This window comes from Callithrix jacchus, chromosome 3, assembly GCF_049354715.1.
Source record: "Callithrix jacchus isolate 240 chromosome 3, calJac240_pri, whole genome shotgun sequence".
Taxonomy (NCBI): Eukaryota; Metazoa; Chordata; class Mammalia; order Primates; family Cebidae; genus Callithrix; species Callithrix jacchus.
The window spans coordinates 108,996,868-109,020,211 of NC_133504.1; the positions used below are offsets into that span (position 1 = coordinate 108,996,868).

The 23,344-nt window shown below is 38.0% G+C and overlaps 1 protein-coding gene across 10 annotated transcripts in view; it reads right to left on the reverse strand.

Annotated features, from left to right (window-relative positions):
- The window catches only part of HERC3 (HECT and RLD domain containing E3 ubiquitin protein ligase 3), a 110,941-nt gene that overhangs the window by 34,897 nt on the left and 52,700 nt on the right, over positions 1 to 23,344 (reverse strand). For all 10 annotated transcript variants that reach the window (XM_078366837.1, XM_008992995.5, XM_008992994.5 and 7 more), the window contains 12 exons: positions 20,037 to 20,113; positions 19,036 to 19,257; positions 18,003 to 18,094; positions 16,976 to 17,106; positions 16,241 to 16,401; positions 13,772 to 13,848; positions 9,715 to 9,839; positions 8,085 to 8,144; positions 4,456 to 4,567; positions 3,861 to 4,050; positions 1,952 to 2,115; positions 1,724 to 1,837 (listed from right to left, as the gene is read on the reverse strand). In XM_078366837.1, coding sequence (XP_078222963.1) covers positions 1,724 to 1,837; positions 1,952 to 2,115; positions 3,861 to 4,050; positions 4,456 to 4,567; positions 8,085 to 8,144; positions 9,715 to 9,839; positions 13,772 to 13,848; positions 16,241 to 16,401; positions 16,976 to 17,106; positions 18,003 to 18,094; positions 19,036 to 19,257; positions 20,037 to 20,113 — 1,525 coding nt within the window. The remainder of the gene's footprint in view (positions 1 to 1,723; positions 1,838 to 1,951; positions 2,116 to 3,860; positions 4,051 to 4,455; positions 4,568 to 8,084; positions 8,145 to 9,714; positions 9,840 to 13,771; positions 13,849 to 16,240; positions 16,402 to 16,975; positions 17,107 to 18,002; positions 18,095 to 19,035; positions 19,258 to 20,036; positions 20,114 to 23,344) is intronic.

The window sequence follows — 23,344 nt, forward strand, 5'->3', positions numbered from 1 at the left end:
GCTTATTTTTTAATAATTCCTAAATTTGAAGGTGAAAACAGAGTTCATTACTAGCCTCCATGTTAAATTTCCCAAGTCAACCCATTTAGAACACTCTAATTCATTTATATTAAAAAGTATTTTCTTGGCCAGGCATGGTGGCTCACCCCTGTAATCCTAGCACTTTGGGAGCCCAAGCCTGGTGAATCACTTTAGCTTAGAGTTCGAGACCAGCCTGGGCAACATCACAAAACCCCATCTCTACAAAAAATACAAAAATTAGCCAAGTGTGACAGCACACACCTGTAGTCCCAGTTACTCGGGAGGCTGAGGTGCGAGGATGGCTTGAGCCTGGGATGTAGAGGTTGCAGTAAGCTGAGATGGTGCCACTGCATTACAGCCTGGGTGACAGAGCCAGACCTTGTCTCAGAAAAAAAGTATTTTGTTTTCTCAGGGTAATCATAAAAATCTTATTTAAAAATAAAACATTTTATTCATTTTTTAAGTCTGTAGAGGAAAAAAAAGCATTGTGTCTAGCACTGATCATCTATTATTTAACAAAGAAAACAATCCTGCTTATTCAGTTAGGCAAACCTATTTAAATTTTGAGAGACAACTGCTGAATTCCAAAAACCCCACAGGAAAAACATTACCCTAATATTGGTGAAAAACCTGCTACACTGGCAAGGACTCACCTCAAATATATCTGCTGCACATGGCTTCACAAAATATGTTAACTAAATTATCATTCTGTTTTCTGACCTAATTCAAATTTGCACATACTCCACAGACGAGAGATCTTAAAGAGCCCTGCATATATCCCAAGCCAGTATGCAATCAAAAGAAGCAATTCCTGCCATGCCAGTGGTGGTAGGCAGGAATCTGCTGGCCTCTGAATGGCATATCTGACATACAGTGAGACTACGCTGGGTCAGGGACGTGTGACATTTTCACACACATAGTCCTAAATCAGAAGGGGCCTACGGGGTCCAGATATCTGACATATGATGACTAAAGTAGGCTGCCAGAAGATGATAATTAGCAAATGGTCCTTCCTCAATGTCAGGGATAAATCAAGCTGCAGTAGCAATTGTGGCATACATAGCCTCATCTAAAGAGTCACTCTTGAACTCCAGCCAGTTCGTATCATATGGGAAGACACGTTATGTTGCCAGATCTTCAAAGTTTCAAGGAAAGCTAAAAATTCATATTTGTATGCGCCTTGGTTTTTTTAAAATTATGGTTTAAATTACAGTTTTAAAAAAATCCTAACATAACATGTACTGTCTTAAGCATTTGTAAGTGTACAGTTCAGCAGTGTTAAGTATATTCACATTGTTGTACAGCTGGATCTCCACACTTTCTTATCTTGCAAAACTGAAACTATACTCACTAAATAGCAACTCTGTTTTCCCCTTACTCTAGCCACTGGCAACCACCATTCTACTTTCTGTTTCTGTGAATTTGACTATTTTAGATACTCTGATTTTTTAAAAGTTGGCAATTGATAAAATGTATAACATACTGGGTAACTACTCATTTATGACTCCTTATAATGCTGATGATTATTTAAAGCACTTCAAAGTTTCTAGAATGCAAAAGGCCCATGGGATGATGAATAGGTGAGACACTGCCAACACAGTCAAAGACATATTATATAGCTCAGATGTGTTTTTCGTATCCTGATTTATACCCTGGAAAAAAAAAAGACTAAAGCTTTAAAATATGCTTTATGAATTCTTACCATTCCTGCTTGATGCAAGAACCACATGAGGTAGTCTTCCTGAATGTCCACGAGATTGGAAATCTCAGGAATGTAAAATGTATCATATTCCACATGCTTCACTTTAAGATTTACCTAATGAAGAAAAAAATACAGACAACTAAAAAATGGCTTCCCAGAGAACATCCCACTAGGACATTTACCCTACCATCTATTCACCCCCTCCCCACTAGCACCTCCCATGCTCACCTTATATAACTTCTCCAAGAGTTTGAGAGCTGCTGTAATATAATTGTTAAACAGTACGGGAATTAAGAATGTCTTTCTTCCCCTCAGTAGATAAAGGACTGCACCTTTATAGAGGTTTACCAGCTTCATGAAATATTTCGGGCATACCTGAGACCACCAGTTATCTTAGAAAGAAAGAAAAGACATATTTCAACATGTGATCTTGAGCAAGTATTTATGTCTTCTGCCTGCCAGTTAAAAAACTGATTTGTTTAGAAGATAAACATTAGTCTAAAATACATTTTCCCAAAACTGACTTTAAAACGAACCCATTAAAACATTTTTAGAGAGAGCAGCAGCTGTACCAGAATCCCTGGTGTTTCTTTTTTGTAAAGTTTGATATGATTTTTTTTTCAAAGACTCATTCTGAAGGTTAACTTAAACAAGACTACATGTGGACAAGATACACATATTTTGGGCAGGAGTGATGGCTACTGTATTAATCCAAAAAGGATTCTGTGTCCTAGTGCTTTCAGCCACCACTAAGTCCTGAAGCAGAAATGCAAAGGACAACAAGCCCTAGAAGAGCACGAACATGGCAACCATTCCCTTCTCTTTAACAGGTATCATTAGTTGAAAAACTACAATTTTTATTTCTCTCCAAATAATGCTTCCTCATAACAAGACCAGAAGATTATACCACTGGCTTATACTTTGTTGGAAATAAACTCAGCCATACTGATATACTTAAAGAATGAAATAATATTTCTGAGATTTCCTTTAAAATACTCCGAACAAAAAATAAAAAGGTGGTAAGGACAAGGGACAGATGAAGTAAAATGGGTGAAATACTGACAACTGCCTGTATTCTATTCTCTACTTTAGGGTCTTCTTTTAAATTTCAATAATTGGAAGCTAAAAATAAGTGTAAAATTGAACAATTATGTTCTCTTTGTATTGTCCTACCTGGAAAAATAAAAATTAAAAACTCAAAAACTTGAAAGGTAAGATTTCTTCTGATATTGCCATCTCTTTGTTTCACATCTACTTAGAACACCTGAGAAAATGTGCCCCAAAAGGCTTTTGATCTTAAAAAAAATTAAATACTAACATATTACTAATGCTTTCATTATTATTTCTGTTTTTCTCTCTTCTACAAAGGTGGAGGCAATATAGAAAAGCCAGGATTCCACCCTCAGGAACACAGTCTCTTCATTCATGGAAAGACCACACTCAAGTAACATCCCAGTCCATCTGGAACACAGAAGTTACTGAGCTGCAATGACACCTAACAAAATTTACCAGGGAGGAAAAAAGTAAAAAGCCAGGTGACAGACTTCCTGCACTTGATTAATAAAAACATCTCAGGCGCTACTCCCATGAAAGACACTCTCCAAATCACTGAGGAACGGAAGGTTTTTATCTCAGCAAAGTGTCCGGAGCCTGCAAAAATCAGTGTGGACTCAACTGTCCTAAAAAAGAAAAGACAAACATTTGGTAAGTCCCCACTAGGTCATTTTCTTCCTCTCCTTTTTTGAAGACCTCTGTATCACCAAAACTGTTCACTTCACTCCCACCCCCTAAATTAGACACAGGAGAAAGACAGACCAATGTACACTAATATTGAGGCCCTATTGACTAAAAGCAAATGTGGTAGAAAAAAATAGTTTAAAGTTGAATAAATTATTGTGATATTACAAAATCAAGATTATTCTGGCATGAGTCATCTCAAACAATCTAAATACTGGTTTCATTTTCAACTTGAAAATAGGGTTAACTAAAAATTAACAGCAAAGAAAGAAAGCTTTAAGTGTTAAGGATATTAAATGGTAACAAACAGATTCTTGGATCTCAATCCACTGACAGCCAGGGGTCACACCAACAAAATAAATGAGCATGAAACCACTGGTATCGAGGTTAGCAAATTCACCTAGTACTTTGCTGGGGTTTGTATCCAGCCGCAGAATGGCCATAGCCAAGGGAATAGTCAATGTTATATAATACTTGGAATCCTGGAGTAGGGGAAACTCAGGTAATATTAAATAGATTCTCATGGCTTCAACATCTGGTGGTGAACTTGACAATTGGGGAATCAGGCAACTTTCAAAGCTGTTTAAAATCTGTATAAGAAAAAAGAGTAATGAGAAATTCAGACATACTTGAGATCTAGGTAACTGAACTCTAAATTCATAAGCTATGTGATAGACTCTCAACTCTCACTCATTCGCTATGCACTGAGAACCTACTATAAGTCCGACTCTGGTCTAGACTCTCAGTACACACCCATGAAAGCAAAAGCCAAGGATCCCTGCCAGTGCAAACTGTATATTCTAGAGGGGCATTGCTGCGGAAAGATTTAAGCCAAAAGAAAGCAAAAGGTAGGTCTAATTCCCAAAGTAAATACTTTACAAAATTAAGATTTGGAGACTTTCACCTTTTCATCTTACTCTTTTTCTCCTGAAATTGAATTCATCAATACAAAAATGCATTTTTAAGAATGCACTATACAAATGTAAGGAACATACCTGTTCTAGAATCATGGAGTGCTGAGAGCTCATTAACTTCTCAAACAACACCCTAGTTGAGTTCAGGTCAATCCCAGGGATTTTGGGACTTGTTTTAAAATGTTCATCAATTCTAAACAAACAAAATCAAAAGAAAAACAAAGCAAACACTGAGATAGGGATTATAAACAAGTAAACAAAATACTGTGTTCTTACAAATCAGATTTAAATTTGACCTGGCAGATAAGATCCACAAAAATACTACACTTTGCATAAATTTCAAAATAATAAACCCAAAATAAAGAATATTATTGTTTCTCAAAGAATAAACCTCACTAGAATTCCTTTTACAAGAATTTTCCAATTTTTAAATCTGTTTTCCTTCAAGTCAAAGTACAAGGATTGTCGTATCAAGTTAAGGCTATCTTGAAGTTTATAAACAAATAATTATTTCCCTAGTTTTGTCTTATGTTTTTTTTGGCTTTTTTTCTGCATTTGTGGCTCATTGAACTAGAGGCAGATGCTGTGGCTTAATGCAAATAATATCCCCTGTGCAAACTGGTCCACTTATCAACAAATGACAGTAGAAACTCCTTGCTGAAAGCCTTTCTTACCAAGTAAGAAATTTTTAAAATAAAAATAAGATCTATGGCCGGGCGCAGTGGTTCACATCTGTAATCCCAGAACTTTGGGAGGCCAAGGTGGGTAGATCACAAGGTCAGGAGTTCAAGACCAGACTGGCCAACATGGTGAAACCCCATCTCTACTAAAAAATACAAAAATTAGCTGAGCATGGTGACTCATGCCTCTAATCCCAGCTACTTGGGAGGCTGAGGTAGGAGAACTGCTTGAACCAGGACCCCAGAGGCGGAGGTTGCAGTGAGATGAGATCGCGCAACTGCACTCCAGCCTGGGCTACAGAGCAAGACTCCATCTCAAAACAACAACAACAAAAAGATCTATAACAAATGTAGTTAATAAAGGTAACACAAAGGATACAATTATATTCACCCAAGGATTATTTTCACTGCTACTATTTTTAACTTTCTAACAACTAAATCATTTTTCTAAACTTAAATAAAATCTTAGCATTTTTGAGACTCAGAAAATATCTCATATATCCCGCTCTTGAACCTACCATGTCTATTAACTTACAAAAGAGCTACCTATTTGCAAAGCAGGCTTCTACTTTGAGTAATGGTCACATTTGGAAGATTTTAATACCCTCTGACAGCAATGTTATAATTTTTTGAAAACATAAAAGAGTTTCTAACATTTTAAAAAATCATAATTAGATGTATCGGAACCCGAATGGTCAAATAAATTGCTTGTACTTTGTTGGGTCTTTCATTGTTGTTATTGTTTTTAAAATAAATCTGCCCAAAATATGGAAATAAATTCTGGTTTCCCATATGTAACTTTCCATATGCTCAAAGGCACTTTTTGCTATGCTGTTGAGAAAAAATAAAAATGTTTTATCTATACGTATTTATTGCTTTGTAAAACTGGTCTTCATTTTGATTGGTTTCCTGTGATGCATCCTATATAAGCTGCAGGAGTAGACGTTTCTGAAATAGTACAGATGTCACTTTGAAAAAATAAATAAAAGGCTTTCCCCACAATTCTATACGAAATCCGTGATACTAAGGATAACCAACCTAACAAGTCTGGCCAAGAGCCCTTCCCAAATGTCATGAAAGCTATCCATTTAGAACAGGGTTTCTCAACCTTGGTACTATTGACTTTTAGGGCCAGAGGATTCTTTGCTGAGCAGGTGGGAATGAAGCAGCATCCCTGGGGTCTAGCCATGGGAGGCCAATAGCACATCCTTCCCCATTGTACCAACCAAAAATGTCACCAGAAATTGCGAAATGTCCTTTGGAGAACAAAATCATCCTGGTTGAGAACCCCTGTTCTAGAAGGCCAACATTAGCATAATCCAGAATATCTTTCCCTAGAGGAAAAAACTAATTATGAAATATGAAATTAATTGTGTGAGTTTATTTCAGCTGCCTTAATTATAAAAGTAAGTAACTTTATAATCTCTAAATGTAACCAAAAAGAGTTTCTGAAGTGACCTCCTACAACCTAGTTAGGGACTCATTTGAGGGGAGGAGGCAGTGAAGGTTGAATTTAGGAGTCAGCATGAGTAGATTAAGGGATACCCACCCAGATAGCTGGTAAAGTATTATTCCTGGGTATGTGTGGGTCAGTTTTCTATAAGAGATTGGCATTTGAATTAGTGACTAAGTAAAGAAAATCCATCCTCATCCAGTGTGGGTAGGTGCCACACAGTCAGCTGAAAGCACAGACAGAACAAAAAGGGAGAGGAAAGACAAATTCTTTCCCTCTCTCTTCTATAACTAGGACGTCCTTCTCCTGCCCTTACACATCAGAACTCCAGCTGCTCTGGTCTTCGCACTCCAATACCGCAGCCCCCATTCATTTATCAGGCCTTTAGCCTCAGACAGAGAGTTACACCATCAGCTTCTCTGGTTCTCAAGCTTTTGGGCTTGTACTAAGCCATGATGCTGGCTTACCTGGTTCTCCAGCTTACAGATGCCTATAGCAGAATCTTTCAACCTCCATAATTAGGTGAACCAATTCCCATAGTTAATCCCCTCTCTTGCTTTCCCTCTCTCTAGATAGACAGATCTCTCTATCTATCTATCTCTCTCTCTCTCTCTCTCTCTCTCTCTCTCTCTCTCTCTCCCCCTCCCCCCCCCCCGCCCCTCACCATTTGTTCAATTTCTCTGAAGAACGTTGACTAACACTGGGATCAAGGGGTAGGGGTGAAATTCACACACAGAAATAAAGTCTAATTAATCTTGAGATATCATTAGCCTAGTCACTGGTAGAAAAGGACTGAGAAATAATTAGGACTTGGGATCACCAAAGATCCAAACTCACAACAAGATCATTTTGCTGCATCAGGTTCCTGAGGGAAATATTTATAGAAGGGATAAGGCTAAGCAAATAAACATTCTATTTACTACTGGGAATCTCAACCTCAAATATAATTTTCTGGTGAGCTGGGCTGGGCCTAAATCCAAGGATACCATGAAGCCTCCTTAGACTTTCTCCCTAAATTCACTCCTTTTGAGAGAAAAATAATAATAAAAATTTTAAAACTATGGGAAAGCAAACCAAAGAAATCAAGATTATCTGAAGAATTAAGAATTTAATTACAACACATTTTAGAATACTCTGAATGTCTTACTGATGATTCTACCAACTCTTTCTGAGATATAGTCTCTCTCTTGGTAATCTGCTTTTCTGCTATCCAGGGATGAATCAGCATTGCTCTTCCTGATGCCTTCTCATTCTCCATTATCAGGCATTCCAATTTTTGTGCAAAGCATCAGCTTACCCATTAAATTAAGGCCAACCACCATCAAAGAGAAGAAAAGTCTTTCAAAGCCTTTGCTGAGTAAGTATTTGCATCATATGTGGGGTTTTTAGAAACTTTTTTTTTTTAATAATGGGCCTCACTATGTTGTCCAGGCTGGAGTTCGGTGGCTATTTTTACAGTCATGATCATCACATCCTAAAGCCCCAGAATCCTAGACTCAAGCAATCCTACGTTAGTCTTCCAAGTAGCTGAGACTACAGGTGCACATGTGGGTTTTTTAAGGCTCTAAGTCACTTACTTTTTTTCAAGAAAACTTCCATTCCAACAGGCTGCAGAAGATAATATCTGAACAACACCACTGCTCAAAAAAAAGAAGGGGGGAAGCCTTTAATAATTACAAACAAATGGTTAATTAAGCATCAACAGTAAAGTCATCATCTACTCTAGGATTTCATTAGTAGCAGTTCTTTCTTAGATGAGGCTTTGGAAAATGTACGTTTGTTTTATAAAAACAGTATGTCACATCTCAAAATGAAGAACTTAAGTTTTCCATTAATCATGTTAGGGAAAAAAAGAATATCAAAGGTCCTGAAAGAAAAACTCTTGTCCAAAGAATGTTCTAGAACATTTTTCTACCACCAACCATCTAAGAAGTGCCCTATCTAACACAGAATAAAACCAAAAAAGAGAAGCCAACTTGTTACTTCCTGAACACAAAAGTTATCTTTGCAAATTAGTAACTGAAAAATTATTTCTATTTTGCTGCATATCTGAGAAGGAAGCTAAAAAAATAATTGAAGTAAATGCGTATTCCCATTACCTCCTCTTATGCAGGCTCTGGGGAAATAGCTAATTCTGAGGAACCAAAGTGAAATCCGACATCAGGAAGCCTGGGCCTTTTCACCCAATGTAAGAAAAAGGGAAAGAATAACACAATATAGGGCTGAGGAGGGGATTACAGTAATTTCTCTTAATCACAGAATTCCAGTCAGGAAAGATCTTTAAAGGTCATTTATTCCATCCATTCATTTTATAAATAAGAAAACAGAGAACTAATCATAAAGTGTCGTAGTTCCCCTTGCTGGACCCCAGCTAGCCCTCATCTCCTCTCTTCTGCTTCCCTTCCAGCCTGAGCTCCTTGGCAGAGCCACCCTAAGGCTAAAGGGATTCTGAAGACTGCTACAGAGCCGCTCTAGGGCGTTTCTAATGCTCTCGCTCAAAACGTTCCTAGCTGAAGTGACTCAAAGTTTAGAGTCCTGGTCATTTAGCCCACTATAACCTATGTCATAATGCAGAAACCATTATGTATGTTTCTGGGAATAAACACAACTTAGTGCCCAGAACTTGATTTATTCTTCCCAAAAATTAGACTTTGTAGAAAAAAGTGGAGATGCCGAGGAAAGCCAATGAAAATTTGTAAAAGAAAATTATCCTTTCACTTTGATAAAAGGTCTCAATCCTACTTACTGTTTTTTTTTTCCACATGATGCTAAATTACCATCTCAATCATTTTGAATAGGAAAATGCTAGAAATTATTAAGATTAGGTAAGATAATATCTGTCTCAGATTTGGGATGTTTTAGAGCACGCATACAATAAAACCAATGGGAGTTACACAACCATAACACTAAGCTTTCTTAGCAGAATCACCAACTCAGGCTTTCATCAGTCAGGATTTTTAAGATCTTACAATGAACAGGGCAGGTTGAGGCATATACTGTGTGTGAGAATTGCGGATGCATCCACTGTGTTATTTGGAGCTAAGGAGATCAACTCTGAAATAATAACCAAAAAAACCCATGATTTTCTAAAATGTAAAACCCCATTTATATTCACAGTATCAATATGGACGTAGGGAAAATCACTAAGCTAAAAAGTTCCAATATACTTTGTGAAAACAAAAAATACAAAGACTAGCAACCACATACTTGATTGTATTTGCATTGTTGTGTTCTGAGAGTTTTTGTCTCCACATTGCTATGGTTTCATCATTTATTAAACTGGTATAATGTGCTTGGTTCATAGTCCTGAAGTCAACAGCAGGAGAAGAATTCTGGAGAATTAACAGTAAAAAAGAAGAAATTATGTAGCACAGATCTTTTCTCCTGTCCTTTCTCCCAGATTACTCTCCATTTAGTATTTCATTTATGATCTAAATGCTGTGGTGAACTGCCCAGATGCCCTCCACCCTTCAGAATACAGGCTCCTCACAGATCCCAGCTGGGCTGCTATCCAGGACTTGCCATTGGCTGTTGCTTCACTATCGCATCCAATGGCAGGCAAAGACGTGGTACAAAGGTCCAGCCCCCTTGCCTCAACTCAGGACTGGGTGAAGGGCCATCACAACCTCAGAGCTCCTCATGGGACTGGCTGAGGCCTCTATTATAACTGAACTGCATTTCAGCCTCTCCTTCTGCCCAATCCTGCCTCCTTCATCTTTCAGTAGATGTTCTTCTAGAAAGCACTCTCTCAAAAACCTTTTGAGTCTCAGTTCTGTTCCCAGAGAAATCAACTTTACAACTTTCCCAGACTTCTTTCCTCTTTGCTTTGAATCACCATAACAGCAAGGTTTTTAAGGTATTAGTCATTTGCCATAATTGTCCATCAAACTTCAACAAAATGTATTATAAGAGTCAGAGTTCCGTTATAATCTATATGACAAATAACCTATAAAAACAATGCCTCTTAATTTCTTGCTTCAAATCTATACTATTGTAAGAAAAATGGCAAAAAAAGTCAATAATGTATGTCCTTGAAAATTCCAAATCCTACCCAACACTGTGTATCTTTTATTCAGTGAGATTAAAGAAAAAAAAACAAAAAAACATAAGCACTGTCCTTTTCTAAAATTTATTTAGAAAATAAATTTATTTTAAAATTTATTTAATATGTCCTATTTTCAATTTATTTTCCCCCAGCCTGGTTCTTGATCGAGAACTAAGAAAAACTTGATGGTGCTTTATCCTCCTATCACAGTCTCTAGTAAAGAAGAAGAAGAAGAAAAGCACTCATTCATCAGCTCATGAGATCAATTTTTTTCTCCTTTGTACCTACACGTGAAAACATAACTTTCGAAGTAAATTTTCTTGGTTACTTTCCCAGAGCTGCAAGTTAAGGTATCATTATGGGAAGAAGGAGTAAAGAATGTAATGAAACAGAAAAGCCTGAGATAGTTTTTGAACCTCTGGTTATTGATAACTATGCTACTAAAATGGCCACAGATATGTACTGAGAGAACAAAATCATCTTGAAGTAGAGAGAGGAAACTCAATCCAAAGCAAACCCTGGAGTACACACACACATTGTCTACCTCATTTTAAAACCACTGTTCTTATGTAAAATTTATTTATTTCCCCCATTCAAAGGAGCAGCTGAACATCAATTCTGACACAAACCTACAATAAAATACAGACTTGGAACTTTTTTCTCATTCTTCACCATATGTCCAATAAACCGGAGATGCCTTGGGTGAAGTATAACTTCAGCACCACTTAAATAACCAAGAAAAAACATCATTCTTCCTGTCTTTAATACATACAGGGAAAAGAGGAATAACTGCTCTTGGATCAGTTTTTCTCAACTTTGGCTGGACTTTGGATCACCAAGGGAGCGTTCAATAATCCTGATGACCACGTCATACTGCAGGCGATTAAATCAGAATATCTAGAGGCATCAGTGTTTACAGAGCTCCCAGGTGATTCCAGTGGGCAGCCAAGGTTAAGAATCACTGTTCCAGGAAAAAGAAGATTATGAGATACACACACACACACACACTTACTTCTAACAATCCCAACCACATTCCCTCTTCAATCCTAACCAGGGCACAAACTAAAAGGAAAAGGAGAGGCTATGGTTTACATTCATTAAATTCCCAAGACCTAGAATCAAATGTAGCAAAGGGGTATCTGAATATAACTCCTCCCCTCCCTTCTTTCACTTAGGGCCTGACAGTCATGAATGAGTCAGGCTTTTGTAAAAATAGAGGCTGTGGCTGGGCACAGTGGCTCCTAACTCTAATCCTAGCACTTTGGGAGGCCGAGAAGGGCAGACCACTTGAGGTCAGGAGTTCAAAACCAGCCTGGCCAACATGGTAAAACCCCATCTCTACTAAAAACACAAAAAAATTACCCAGGTGTGGTGGTGCATGTTGTAATCCCAGCTATGTGGGAGGCTGAGGTAGGAAAATCGCTTGAACCCGGGAGGCAGAGGTTGCAGTGAGCTAAGATCACGTCATTGCACCCCAGCCTGGGCAACAGAGTGAGACTCTGTCTCAAAAAAGAAAAAAAGGCGGGGGGAGGCTATAACTATACAGGTGCTTTGTCTTGGTTCAGTAAGTGATACGGTAACAGGGTAAACACATGATTTGATCAGTTTAATAGTTTAAGTAAATGTGTACAGGTTTCAGTTTCAAAAGAAAGAGCAACATCTTCCTAAGTGATGTTTAGTTTCCTTTTTCTTTGTGATCTTACATTTTTCATGCATACCTACCCCTCTTTCCAGTTAAACTCTCACCTGCCCTGTCTAACAGTATGCTACTTCACTTCTTCTCATCAATGTGTTGTTTTCCAGGCCCAACAGTGTTGATTACAATAATAAAAATCAGTTACATATATCAGATACTGTATTTACAAAAGAAAACTAGTTTCATGTTCAATTTCACAGGAAAATTAAAGTTGGACAGCATTATTCAAATCAGTCTCTTGAAGAAATAAACACTTAAACTCTACTACTTATGGACAAAAACTGATTATCCTCCACAGAGTCAGTGCTTTGTGTATTTTGTTTCATTGACATCTTAAAGAAACAAATTATAATCTCAGCTTTCCTCAGGATTTCTCTGTAACACACACACTGAGGCTGGGTCTAAAAACAGGTCTAAAGCAGCAGTTCCAAATCACACCAGATGGCAGCACTAAGCCACCTTCTTCAGACACCTGACCTGGAAAATAGCTAATGATCAGCTTTAGCTGTGCAGCCTACGGCCTCAGGCTCCACCAGGACCTTTTCCAACAAAATCACAGAATCAGAATGACAAGAAGGAAAAAATTTTGTATACTTAAAGATAGCTAAGTATCAAACTAATAGAGAAAGTTTCCAAGACTGGAGGAGCCCCTGGTTTCCACAGTTGCTCATTTTTTCCAGTCAATTATGACTCCTTTATCACCACTAACAGCCCCCTTTCCTTTGCTCTTCCAGGAGAGGCTAAGGATCCATGCACCACTTGGAGCTGGTCCTGTTGACGTGCTTGCTGAATAAAAGCAGGAAGGGTGGGGAGGGAGAAGAAAGAGAGGAGAGAGAGCACAGGGGATGGAGTGCAGCACTGAAAACAAATCTGTGGGGCTTTTCTCAGACTGAATTCCCCCAGCAAGGAAGAATGGAAGGAATTCGAGCCTTGTCACAGATACCTGGATCCACACTCTACCTTCAAGCAGAAAGACAATGTTACACTGTCTTTATCCACTACAGTGATGCAGGAAACAAGAGGAGGGAAATTTTGGTGTCACGTCATGAGCCATGTGCAGATTATAAATAATAACACCTGAAAATCGTGATATCTCATACATACATACATACATGTATATTCAATCACATCAAATAAAAAAACCCACCAAGTTCTCAAATACCTAGCATTTGTTGCCACTTAACAACAAATGCTAAGGAAGGAAAGAAACGGAAAACTGAATAATGCCAAAGTAAGCAAAAACTCCCTAGGCATCCTTTACAGTGTTTTTGGAACATTCATGAATATAAATAAATAATTTCAAATTATAAATTAGAACTCCATAACACCAGGAGAATTGTTGGCACGTCAAGGGAGCCAAATGGAGACAACTTCTTCAAGATTTAGTTTGCTTATTTTAGAAATAACATAAGACTGGTAGAAACAAAGAGTTACATTGCTCTTTACTTTGTAATTACTTGTTAAAATAAATATTGGTTCACCATTATTCCTCCCGAGAAGTAAGAGTCAAAAGAAAATTTTACCTCGTATTTGGAGCAAAGTACAAAAGTTTGGTCTCCTCCAGAGAAGATCTGCTTAACGATATGATATTTAAAGCGATCTGTCAAAAAAAGAATTCCAACAGCATATTTTTCAATAACTGAAGCTTCTCCTTGATCCCTTTTTTCTGCTGTTACAGAATACACTTCAGAGTGGATACCTATCCATTTTAATTGTGTCACTGAAGTAAGAAATCTTCCCTGGCTTGCTGCTTAGGACTGTTTCTACTTCAATTAAAAATAAATATATAAAATGGTATCCTCCACTCTAACTCTACTCTGCCCCTCCCCAGCTGCCAGCTAATCCTGACCTCATTTCTCTTTTTCCTTCTAACTCTATCATGCCACTGACCTGAAATCTGAAATGGGCACTACTCTTTACAGTAACAAATAATTCAGCATGTGAGTGTGGTGGGCCCGTGCCCCTTCAGGATGAAGCTTGCTGTGAAAGGACCTCCATTTCCTGCTCCCTGCTTTACCTCCCATCACACTGTGTCCATGGTGACACTCTCTTGCTACCATGTTGCCTTTATTTCTAATACAACCCACTATTTTACATATCGGTGCCTCTTCCCTCTGCCGTCCCTGGCATACTGGATTCTTTATAAATGAGCTCACCAAGAGCATAACTTGAATGTGCTTCTGGAAGTGAACCTTGGTGGGGCTCACACCAACTCCCTCACAGCCCTCTACACCTGGCTAACTCCAAATCATCCTCAGAGGCACTTCTCAATCCTCCTCTAACCACAATACTCCTCCATGGCTTCCTCTGTGATTCCACATTACCAAGAGCGGTACTAAAATCACATCACTTACATAATTGACATTTACCTGCTTATGTTATAAAATCATTTTGGCAAACATTCAAGCACAAATTTAGGACCACAGAAGTCAGGTTATAATTTAACTTAAAAAATGTGTGGTTTCAAAATAACCTACAAAATACTTGAGTTTCTTAAATTGGTAAACTTCCTAAATAAATGCATTCCACTTGTGAATGCAATGTCTTGGAGAAAAGAAAATTTGCAAATGACAAAGAAGAGGACACAAAGCCATTATTTCGCTTTTGGGAACATCACCCAAACAAAATCTTGTTTATTTTATAGTTGCACTACATTTCAGATGCTCATATATTCATTCCAAAAATGTTTACTGAGAGACAAGTTTATGCCGGGCCCTGTGCTATATCCTAAGTTTACAAAAAGAAAAAGAGTTTGTGTGTGTCCTTGAGTTTCTTATAATCCAGTAGTAACTTATAATTGTTATTGTTTCAGACAAATTCCTGATCAAGCCATAAGTGTGTCACTTTATCGACTTCAAAAGCAAAATTCATTATTAAATTACACTTTTTTAAATGACTGTCTAGCTCCATTTCAGCCTCAGATTTATTATTTCAAGGTGAAACAGTCATTCAATATTAATGACTGCCTTACTTTGATTTCCAGTGAAACCAAGACTGCTATTTATTTTTTAAGAGAAGAAAAAGACATGGCATAAAAAGAAATCACATCATGTTATATACCAAAACACCAATAGCAAAGTAGAAGTTTGTAACACAGTACACAGGATTTAGAATGACCTAGGTTTAAATCCTGCCTCCAGAATCTATGTGACCTTGGGCAAATTACTTGACCTCCTTACAACTTGGTTCCCTTATCTCTAACATGGGGATAACAACCACTAACTATTCGGTTGTTTTGAGTGCTCTGCATGGTAATGAAACTTCACTGGGCATTCAAAATACGCTATCATTATCAGCAACAACAATAAAATGTATACACCACCACCAAGGTCTGTGCAAACAAAATAACACAGTTTGAAGGTATGTTCTCATCAAAACTCATGTTGAATTGTAGTAATCCCCAACGCTGGAGGTAGGGCATGGTGGGATGGGTTTGGGTCATGCAGCTGGTGGGATCCCTGATGAATGGCTTGGGCCATCCCCTTGGTGATAAGTGGCAATAAGTGAGCTCTTGCTCTGAGTTCATGTGAGATCTGGTGGTGTAAAGTGTATGGCACCTCCCCTCCACTCTTTCTCTTGCTCCTGCTTCTGCCATGTGAAGTGTCTGCCCTCTCTTCACCTTCTACCATGATTGTAAGATTCCTGAGGCCTCCTCAGAGGCCAAGCAGATGCCTGCCCCATGCTTCCTGTAAAGCCTGCAGGACGATGAGCCAATTAAAACTCTTTTCTTCATAAATCACCCAATATCAGGTGCTCCTTATAGCAATGCAATAACGGTCTAATACAACAATATTGCCTGCTTTATTTATTCTCTAGGAGCTCAACTGTAGAGCTTCATGCATAGTAAGTACTGAAATTATTTACTGATATTAAAAAATACCTTATCTTCATTCCCTCCAAAAGACCTCAAACTAAATAAGAGATACATATTCTGTAAACAACTGTTTTTGTCACTTAAAATAACATTACATTCCAGTGAAGATCATTCTTACCAGCTCGGGCTGTAAGCTGGCCACTGTGGGCGGCCCAGTAACCCTTGACAGGAGATGGGCACTTAACATTACAAGTGTGCCCAGTTCCTAATTGACCTCTTGCTCCACAACCAAATGCATAGATGAGTCCAGAAGAAGGCACGAAGGCTAGGGTATGTTGTCTGTGAAAAAATAATTCAACTCATCAGCATAGTTTCTACTGACGTGGGTATACACTCTGACTCTGACCTGTAACTTCCACATGAAAGCACAGTGCAGGGTGCTCCTACAGAGCCCTCCCCATGTTAACACGTGACTTTTCTTGCAACAGCTGCTCTCCGTAATACTATCCTTCTCTAACACTCTGGAGCGGGGAGGGGGGCCAGTCAGGAAAGAGCTGAATGATCTGATGCATGTGGCCTCTAAGATGAACAGAAAGAAGCAGGTAGACTCAGGCAAAACTTTCCAAGAAATTCTTTGGGACTCTCTCACTTTCCTTTCTTTATACCTTCCCCACATCCTGCTACCCTTTATCCCAAAAGAAGCCTAATGTCTCCATGTTGCTCTGCTTATCTAAAACCCTTCCTTGCCACACTCTACTAAGGTCTGACTTTCTCCACACTTCACCGTAGGCGTGCATGCAGTTAAGATCTCTTAAAATGATGGTGACTAGGTATAATCACATTCTTAAACGCTACAAAGATAAGACCCATTTCTGGGTCATAGTGAATACTGGGAAGTTTGAGGAGCACTCACCTGCCACAAGCAATCTGAGTTACTTCACTACCCATCAGCTCTAGAACTCTTCTAGGATTAACCTCATCATTCATGGAGTCATGTCCAAGTTGTCCACAGGAACCAGCACCAAAAGTAAACACACCTCCACTCTACCAAGAAACAAACAACATGTGACTTCACTGTATCTTTGAGTTTAAGGATACACCTCCAAAACCTGTACACCAAATGCCTACCACAACGATGTGCACAAGAGCACGGCATTCACTTGACACTTGGCCAAAATCACTTCGTAAGGATGTTTATTAAATAGAAAAATTATAAAAAGGGAATTTCAGACTGCATCTTTATGGAACAAAGATAGCACTGCTCAAGAGAACGTAAGCCTTCTGTAAATTTTAAAAAGAGTTTAAAAGTACAATAATGTGTTAGGAAGCAAAATTTTACAAAAGGAGAAACAAGGAGGTAGGCTAAATCATGATTTTACATGATCATTCACATATAAGAAATTAAGTCCTCTACAAATTCCTTGGTAAGTAAGCTGTTAACAGCTGTATTTCAATAACTGTGAAGGCATTTGTTAAAGTGAACCTACAACAATATTTGTTCAATATAAAAACACATTTTCATTCTCTCTAGAATGTATTTAGAAGCAAAAGTAACATGATTATTTTAAAACATTAATTAAATTGCTGTTTCATGTATTTAAATGACTTGTTTTAAAGGAACACAGGATATTGTTATATATATAAATATATATATATACACACACATATATATACTGTCCTATATTTTAAAGTTATTTATATTGAACTATTCTTAAATGTTACTAAGAGAATCTACAAGATTATCGAAGAGGATAACACAGACATATGAAAAAGTAGTCTTTTTCTATTCCTTTGGAAAGCAGCAAACCCACATTAAAGAGAGGAGTCAAGTTCAAGCCACAATACTGTAATCACATACCATCACTACACTAAAATAATTAAGCAATTCTAATCACCCATCTCATCCCCAGCACCAAAGCAGAATACTATGAGCTCCTTACCTTTGTTAGAACTGCTGTGTGTTCTTCTCCACAACTAATATAGACAACTTTTTGTGTGCGTAAGAGTTTTACATGGCATGGAGACTCTCGATCTAGAATAAAGTAAGTATCGGAATATCACTACCATTTGCCTTTGAGATGAAATATACACAACTATCTTGGCATGAATTTTGGATTCCTGATTCCTGACACATGTTCAGTTTCCTGCTTTCATCTGTACTCGAATATCCAAGACTTCTCAGTTTTAATTTACCTAAAGCCTACCTCATGGTTTCCCTACACTCTCCAACCCTACCCACTCTCCAGCTCACTCCACCCCAGACACAGTTTTCCCCGTTTCAGAAACAGTCATTTTGCCCTTGCAGCTGTTCCTTTATTTCAAACCACACATTCAACAGTGAACAAAACCAACTGACTTCATCTTCAAAATACATTTAAAATCCGACTTTACTCCCACAATCTCCAAGCTGGTCTCCCAGCTTCCCCCAAAGCCAAAGTGGATGATGCTCCTCTTCCAAACCCTCAGTGTCTTCCCCCTCACTAAAAAAAGTAGCCAAATGCTCATCCTGCCCCTTAGGACCCTGCATAACTGGACCTGCATAACCTCTCTGACCTGCATCTGTGCTACTCTTCCCCTTCTTCTCGCCAACTACATATCTTCCCACATCAGCTCCTTTGCACACCCAGTTCCCTTTGACAGGAACATTTTTCACCCAGACATGTCCCATTTCTCATCTAATTTCCTACAGGGTTCCGTTCAAACATTTTCTTATCAGAGGGGCCCTTCCTAACCATCGTATGTAAAGCAGGAAGCTGCACTCGCAAGCCTTCTGACATACTGTGGATTTACTGGTTTTATTGCACCTCCACTCACTAGAATACTGTCTCCACTGAGACAAGGATCTTCTCTGTTTTGTTCACTGCTGCTCCCTTAGTACTTCACATGGAGCTAGCACATAGTAGATCCTCAAGAAATATGTGTTAAATGAATGTGCTTTTAAACTAAACATATACATATGAAGGGCTTGCCTACCTTTTTCATCACTGAGCCCTAGCTGTCCTGCATTATTCATCCCCCAGCCAAAAACAGCTCCTGAGAGAGATAGTGCAAAGCTGTGAGCCCCTCCGGCAGCCACCTGAGCCAGCGGGATCCCCTCCAGGGACCTCACCCTCTGCGGGCTAGCTTGGGAGGGGAACTCCTTCCCTAAGCCAAGCTGCCCGTGGCTGTTCTTTCCCCAGGTGAAGAACTGGCCATCTGAAATAAGAACAGGATAACTGGTATTACCATCAAATGATACAAGCTCCACACACAAAAATAATCTAGTTATTAGGGTCATTTATCAGTTACCCCAATACCAAACCCACCCAAGAGCAAAGGAACAGAGACACATCATGCTGTCAGACTGCCAAAACCAAACTTGCAAGTGATAACAGAGAGGTAAACTGAGTCTTACTGCCTTTCAAGGGCTAACAAAATTTATACACAGAAAATATTAAATGTGTAAGTAAATTCAATTTTAAACAAGCCAATTACCAGGCTTAAGCAAGATGAACTAGCTCTGACCACACTAAGACTATGAAACCCAAGACTTCAGGAGGTCCAGCTATGATCACTTGGTCTACTCTGCAGATGATCAAGCAGGACACAGAAGTGCAAATTTACTTAGGTTTCTCCAACTCCTTTTCTTTCATTTATTTGGGAACTTGATAGTAGAATGTAGCTTGAGAGTTGGCTGTCGCTAAGAAAAACCAATCTTCTCCATGCTCAAGAACACCTAGGTATGGTCCTGTCTCCTGCTCATCTTCCCCTGTGAAAGTTTGGAGCAGCAATGATGACCACCTACTTCATCATCCACACCCTGAGAAAATGATGAGCTATGCAAAGGCCATCTGAGAACTGTCACTGTCCAATAGCCATGCACAGATCCTAATTAGTTAATTAAAAGTTTTGAGTTAGATAACATCACACAAAAAGACAAGGAGAAATGGTTTCAAAATTAACACAGCATTAGCATATGTTTAATGTTACTTTACCAGCTGCAAGAGCCAAGCAATGCCAGTTGCCACAGGAAACTTGTAATATTGTCTGCTGGTTCAGCTTTTGTATTAACCTAAAACAGAAAGGCTTTCTTTTTCAGATGAATATTCACACACAAACACAATTATCAGAAGTATTCCCAACTAAGTAAAGTATCTGTAATAAATAACAACATCTTGCCTACAAGTTTTTTAAAAATCAAATATATAATCTTACATAATGTGATTTTATTAGGTCTTTCATCAGCCTCATCTCTTAGATACTTACTGTTTAAAACAACAACAACAATAAACAGCTTTGCATTTAGACCCATAACCCAAATCCTCCATTACTTCTTACCTTGTCTTCTTCAATTCAGGACCAAATGGAAAGAGCTACAGAAGAAAGATCCTAAGAATATGGCTAGTGTCTACATGGCTTTCAAAATAAGAGTAATGCCACCACCCAAAACAAGTGAAATGTCAATTTCACTTCTGAGTATACACATACAACACGGTACATACGCACAGTGGAGTATTAATTAGCCTTAAAAGGGAAGGGAGTTCTGACACATGCTTCAACATGGATGAACCTAGAGGACATTATGCTCAATGAAATAAGCTAGTCATAAAAACTGAAACTGTCTGATTCCACTTATATGAAGTATCTATTGTAGTCAAATTCATATAAATTGATTTTGTGAGATAAAAAAGTTTTAGAGCCCCGGCGTGGTGGCTAATATTTGTAATCTTACCACTTTGGGAGGCCAAAGCAGGACAATCACTTGAAGCCAGGTATTCAAGATCAGCCTGGTCAACAAATCAAGACCCTATTTCTACAAAAAATATTAAAATCAGTTGAGTGTGGTGGCACGCACCTGCATTCCTAGCTACTTGGGAGCCTGAGGTGGGAGGATCACCTGAGTCCAGGAGTTCAAGACAGTGAACTGTGATCACACCACTGCACTCTAGCCTGGACTACAGAGTGACACCCTGTCTCAAAAAAAAACAAAGGCAAGAAAAAAGAAAGTTCCAGGGATCAGTTATACAACATTGTGAACACATTTAACACTACTGAGCTACACACTTAAAAATAGTTAAGATGGTAAATTTTATAATATATGTGTTTTACCACAATTTAAAAAAATAATAAGGGCCATGCCTCCAAAACCCAAATTTCCTAGGATGGTAAAGAGGAGGGTCACATGATTTCTCTTCAAATCTTATTTCCCTGCTTGTTCATGTGAAAGACAGAGAACACCTACTTCGTAGAGTTGCAGTGAGAATTAAATGAAAAATTCCAGTTAAAGTGCTTGGCACTGTCTAAGAGAGTTGGGTTCCCTGGAAATACCTCTTGCTCTCTATTTGAATAGTTGACAAGTTGTTATATTCACCTTCCATAAGTGTATTGTGCCATGGAAACTAAGGGGTCAGATGGATACCCCTTGGAAGAGGAGTATCTTAGAAGATAAATATCCTTTGGGGGAGAGGATAGAGGATTATTTAGATTAACACTTAGATATTGCTTTTGTTCACGTTTTATTTTCTCAGATATAAAAATGTAAAATAGAGTTCACAAACACATTAAGTACCAAACAGAAATGAACTTTTTTATTCATATAGCTGCAGGTTCATGTGCAATTTTAAGAAATAATATAGAAAAATCCCTTATATAATTGGTCCAGTTTCCCGATAGGATTTTGTAAAACTATGTAGAATATAACCAGGATATTGAGGATATTAACATTAATACAATCTGCCAATCTTAATCGTATTTCTCCAGTTTTACTTGTATTCACTTCTGGGTATTAATTTTATCATGTAAGTTCAAGTATCTACTGCCACAGTCATGTGGGAACCAAACAGTTCCAACACAAGAACTCCTCATGTTAAACTTTTATAAGCATTCCTCCTCTTCTCCTGTTCCTCATCCTTGGAACCACTAATCTATCCTCCATTTCTAAAATTTTGTTATTTAAAAAATGCCATATAAATGAAATCATACAGTAGGTAATCTTTTGGGATTGGTTTTTTTTTTTCCTCAGACTAATTCCCTGTATATTCACCAAGGTTGTATTAATCCATAGTTCGTAGAACACCACTATTTTCTAAAATTGAAAAATGCATTACTGCCAATGAGACCAGTGTTTCTCAAGTTGCTATATAGCAACAACCCTTTTTGCTATCAGGTTTATGCTCAAATTCTCCACCACCATTACCCTTGTCACAATCTGTTGTAGAAAAGAAGCACGTCAAAAGAACAAAGATAGATAATAGAGAAATTGTACCCTTGAGGTGGGGAAGAGGGGGTACATAGAGTGCAAGCACATACTGTGCTTTACCTACTTGTCTCCTTCTATCCTCCCCGTAACTCTGTAAGGTACACAATAAGTAATTCCATTTTTAAGTGAGGAAACTGAGGCTTAGAAAAGTTAAACAACTTGCCCAAGGTCATTCACCTTACATGTAACGGACCCAGTATTAGAATCCAAGGCTTGTTTGATAACAATGCTATGTTACTTTCCACAATACAAAGGTATAAATGAATGAATTTATTTCAATTAACTTATAATAGAAAACCACATATAAATCAAAGTCTTAGAAGTCATCTATAATTGGAACATGACTAATGAATATTAAGCTATTACTGTAGCACAGATTACTTCATTTTTAAAAATGAAATGCCATTAAAAACCTCAATTGTGTTTTGGTCATCAACAAATGAAATATTTTTGGCATTAATGCTATAAATATTTTCCCTAATATTACACACAACATAAAATCTAGCACTTCTTTTTTCTTACTGCAACGCTTCCTCTTGCCACAAAATTAAATCAATTTTTGGAAGAAATGAATCTAAGACGTTACCTGTCCTAAATCAGGAAATGAATCAAATCACTCTTACCTCCATGTTCCTCGTATTTAACACAGCTTTTGATTAAAGAGACAAAAATCTACGAAGGGCAAAAAGGAAGAGGAAGAAGAATATGCTATCCTTTAAAAGGGACAATAATTAGGCAGAGAGGGAGAGGCCATTTAAATTGTATTGAGCAATGTATGTGCCAGGTATTCCTAGCAGATAATACTAAAATAAATCATCCAATTATCCTGCCATTAATAGTTCACAGCTTTGTAATAAAAACAGATATTAAATAATTACAAAGCATGTGACAAGTACTACAGTTGTAGTATGTAGTACATTCATAGCATAAAAGAGTAAAAATCAAATAAATAAAATGGCAGCTCTTTGATCATTAAGAACCTTCAACAAACTGAGACATGACCCCTAAAATGTCCCTCTGCAAGTAACTTTAATATTTGGGGTG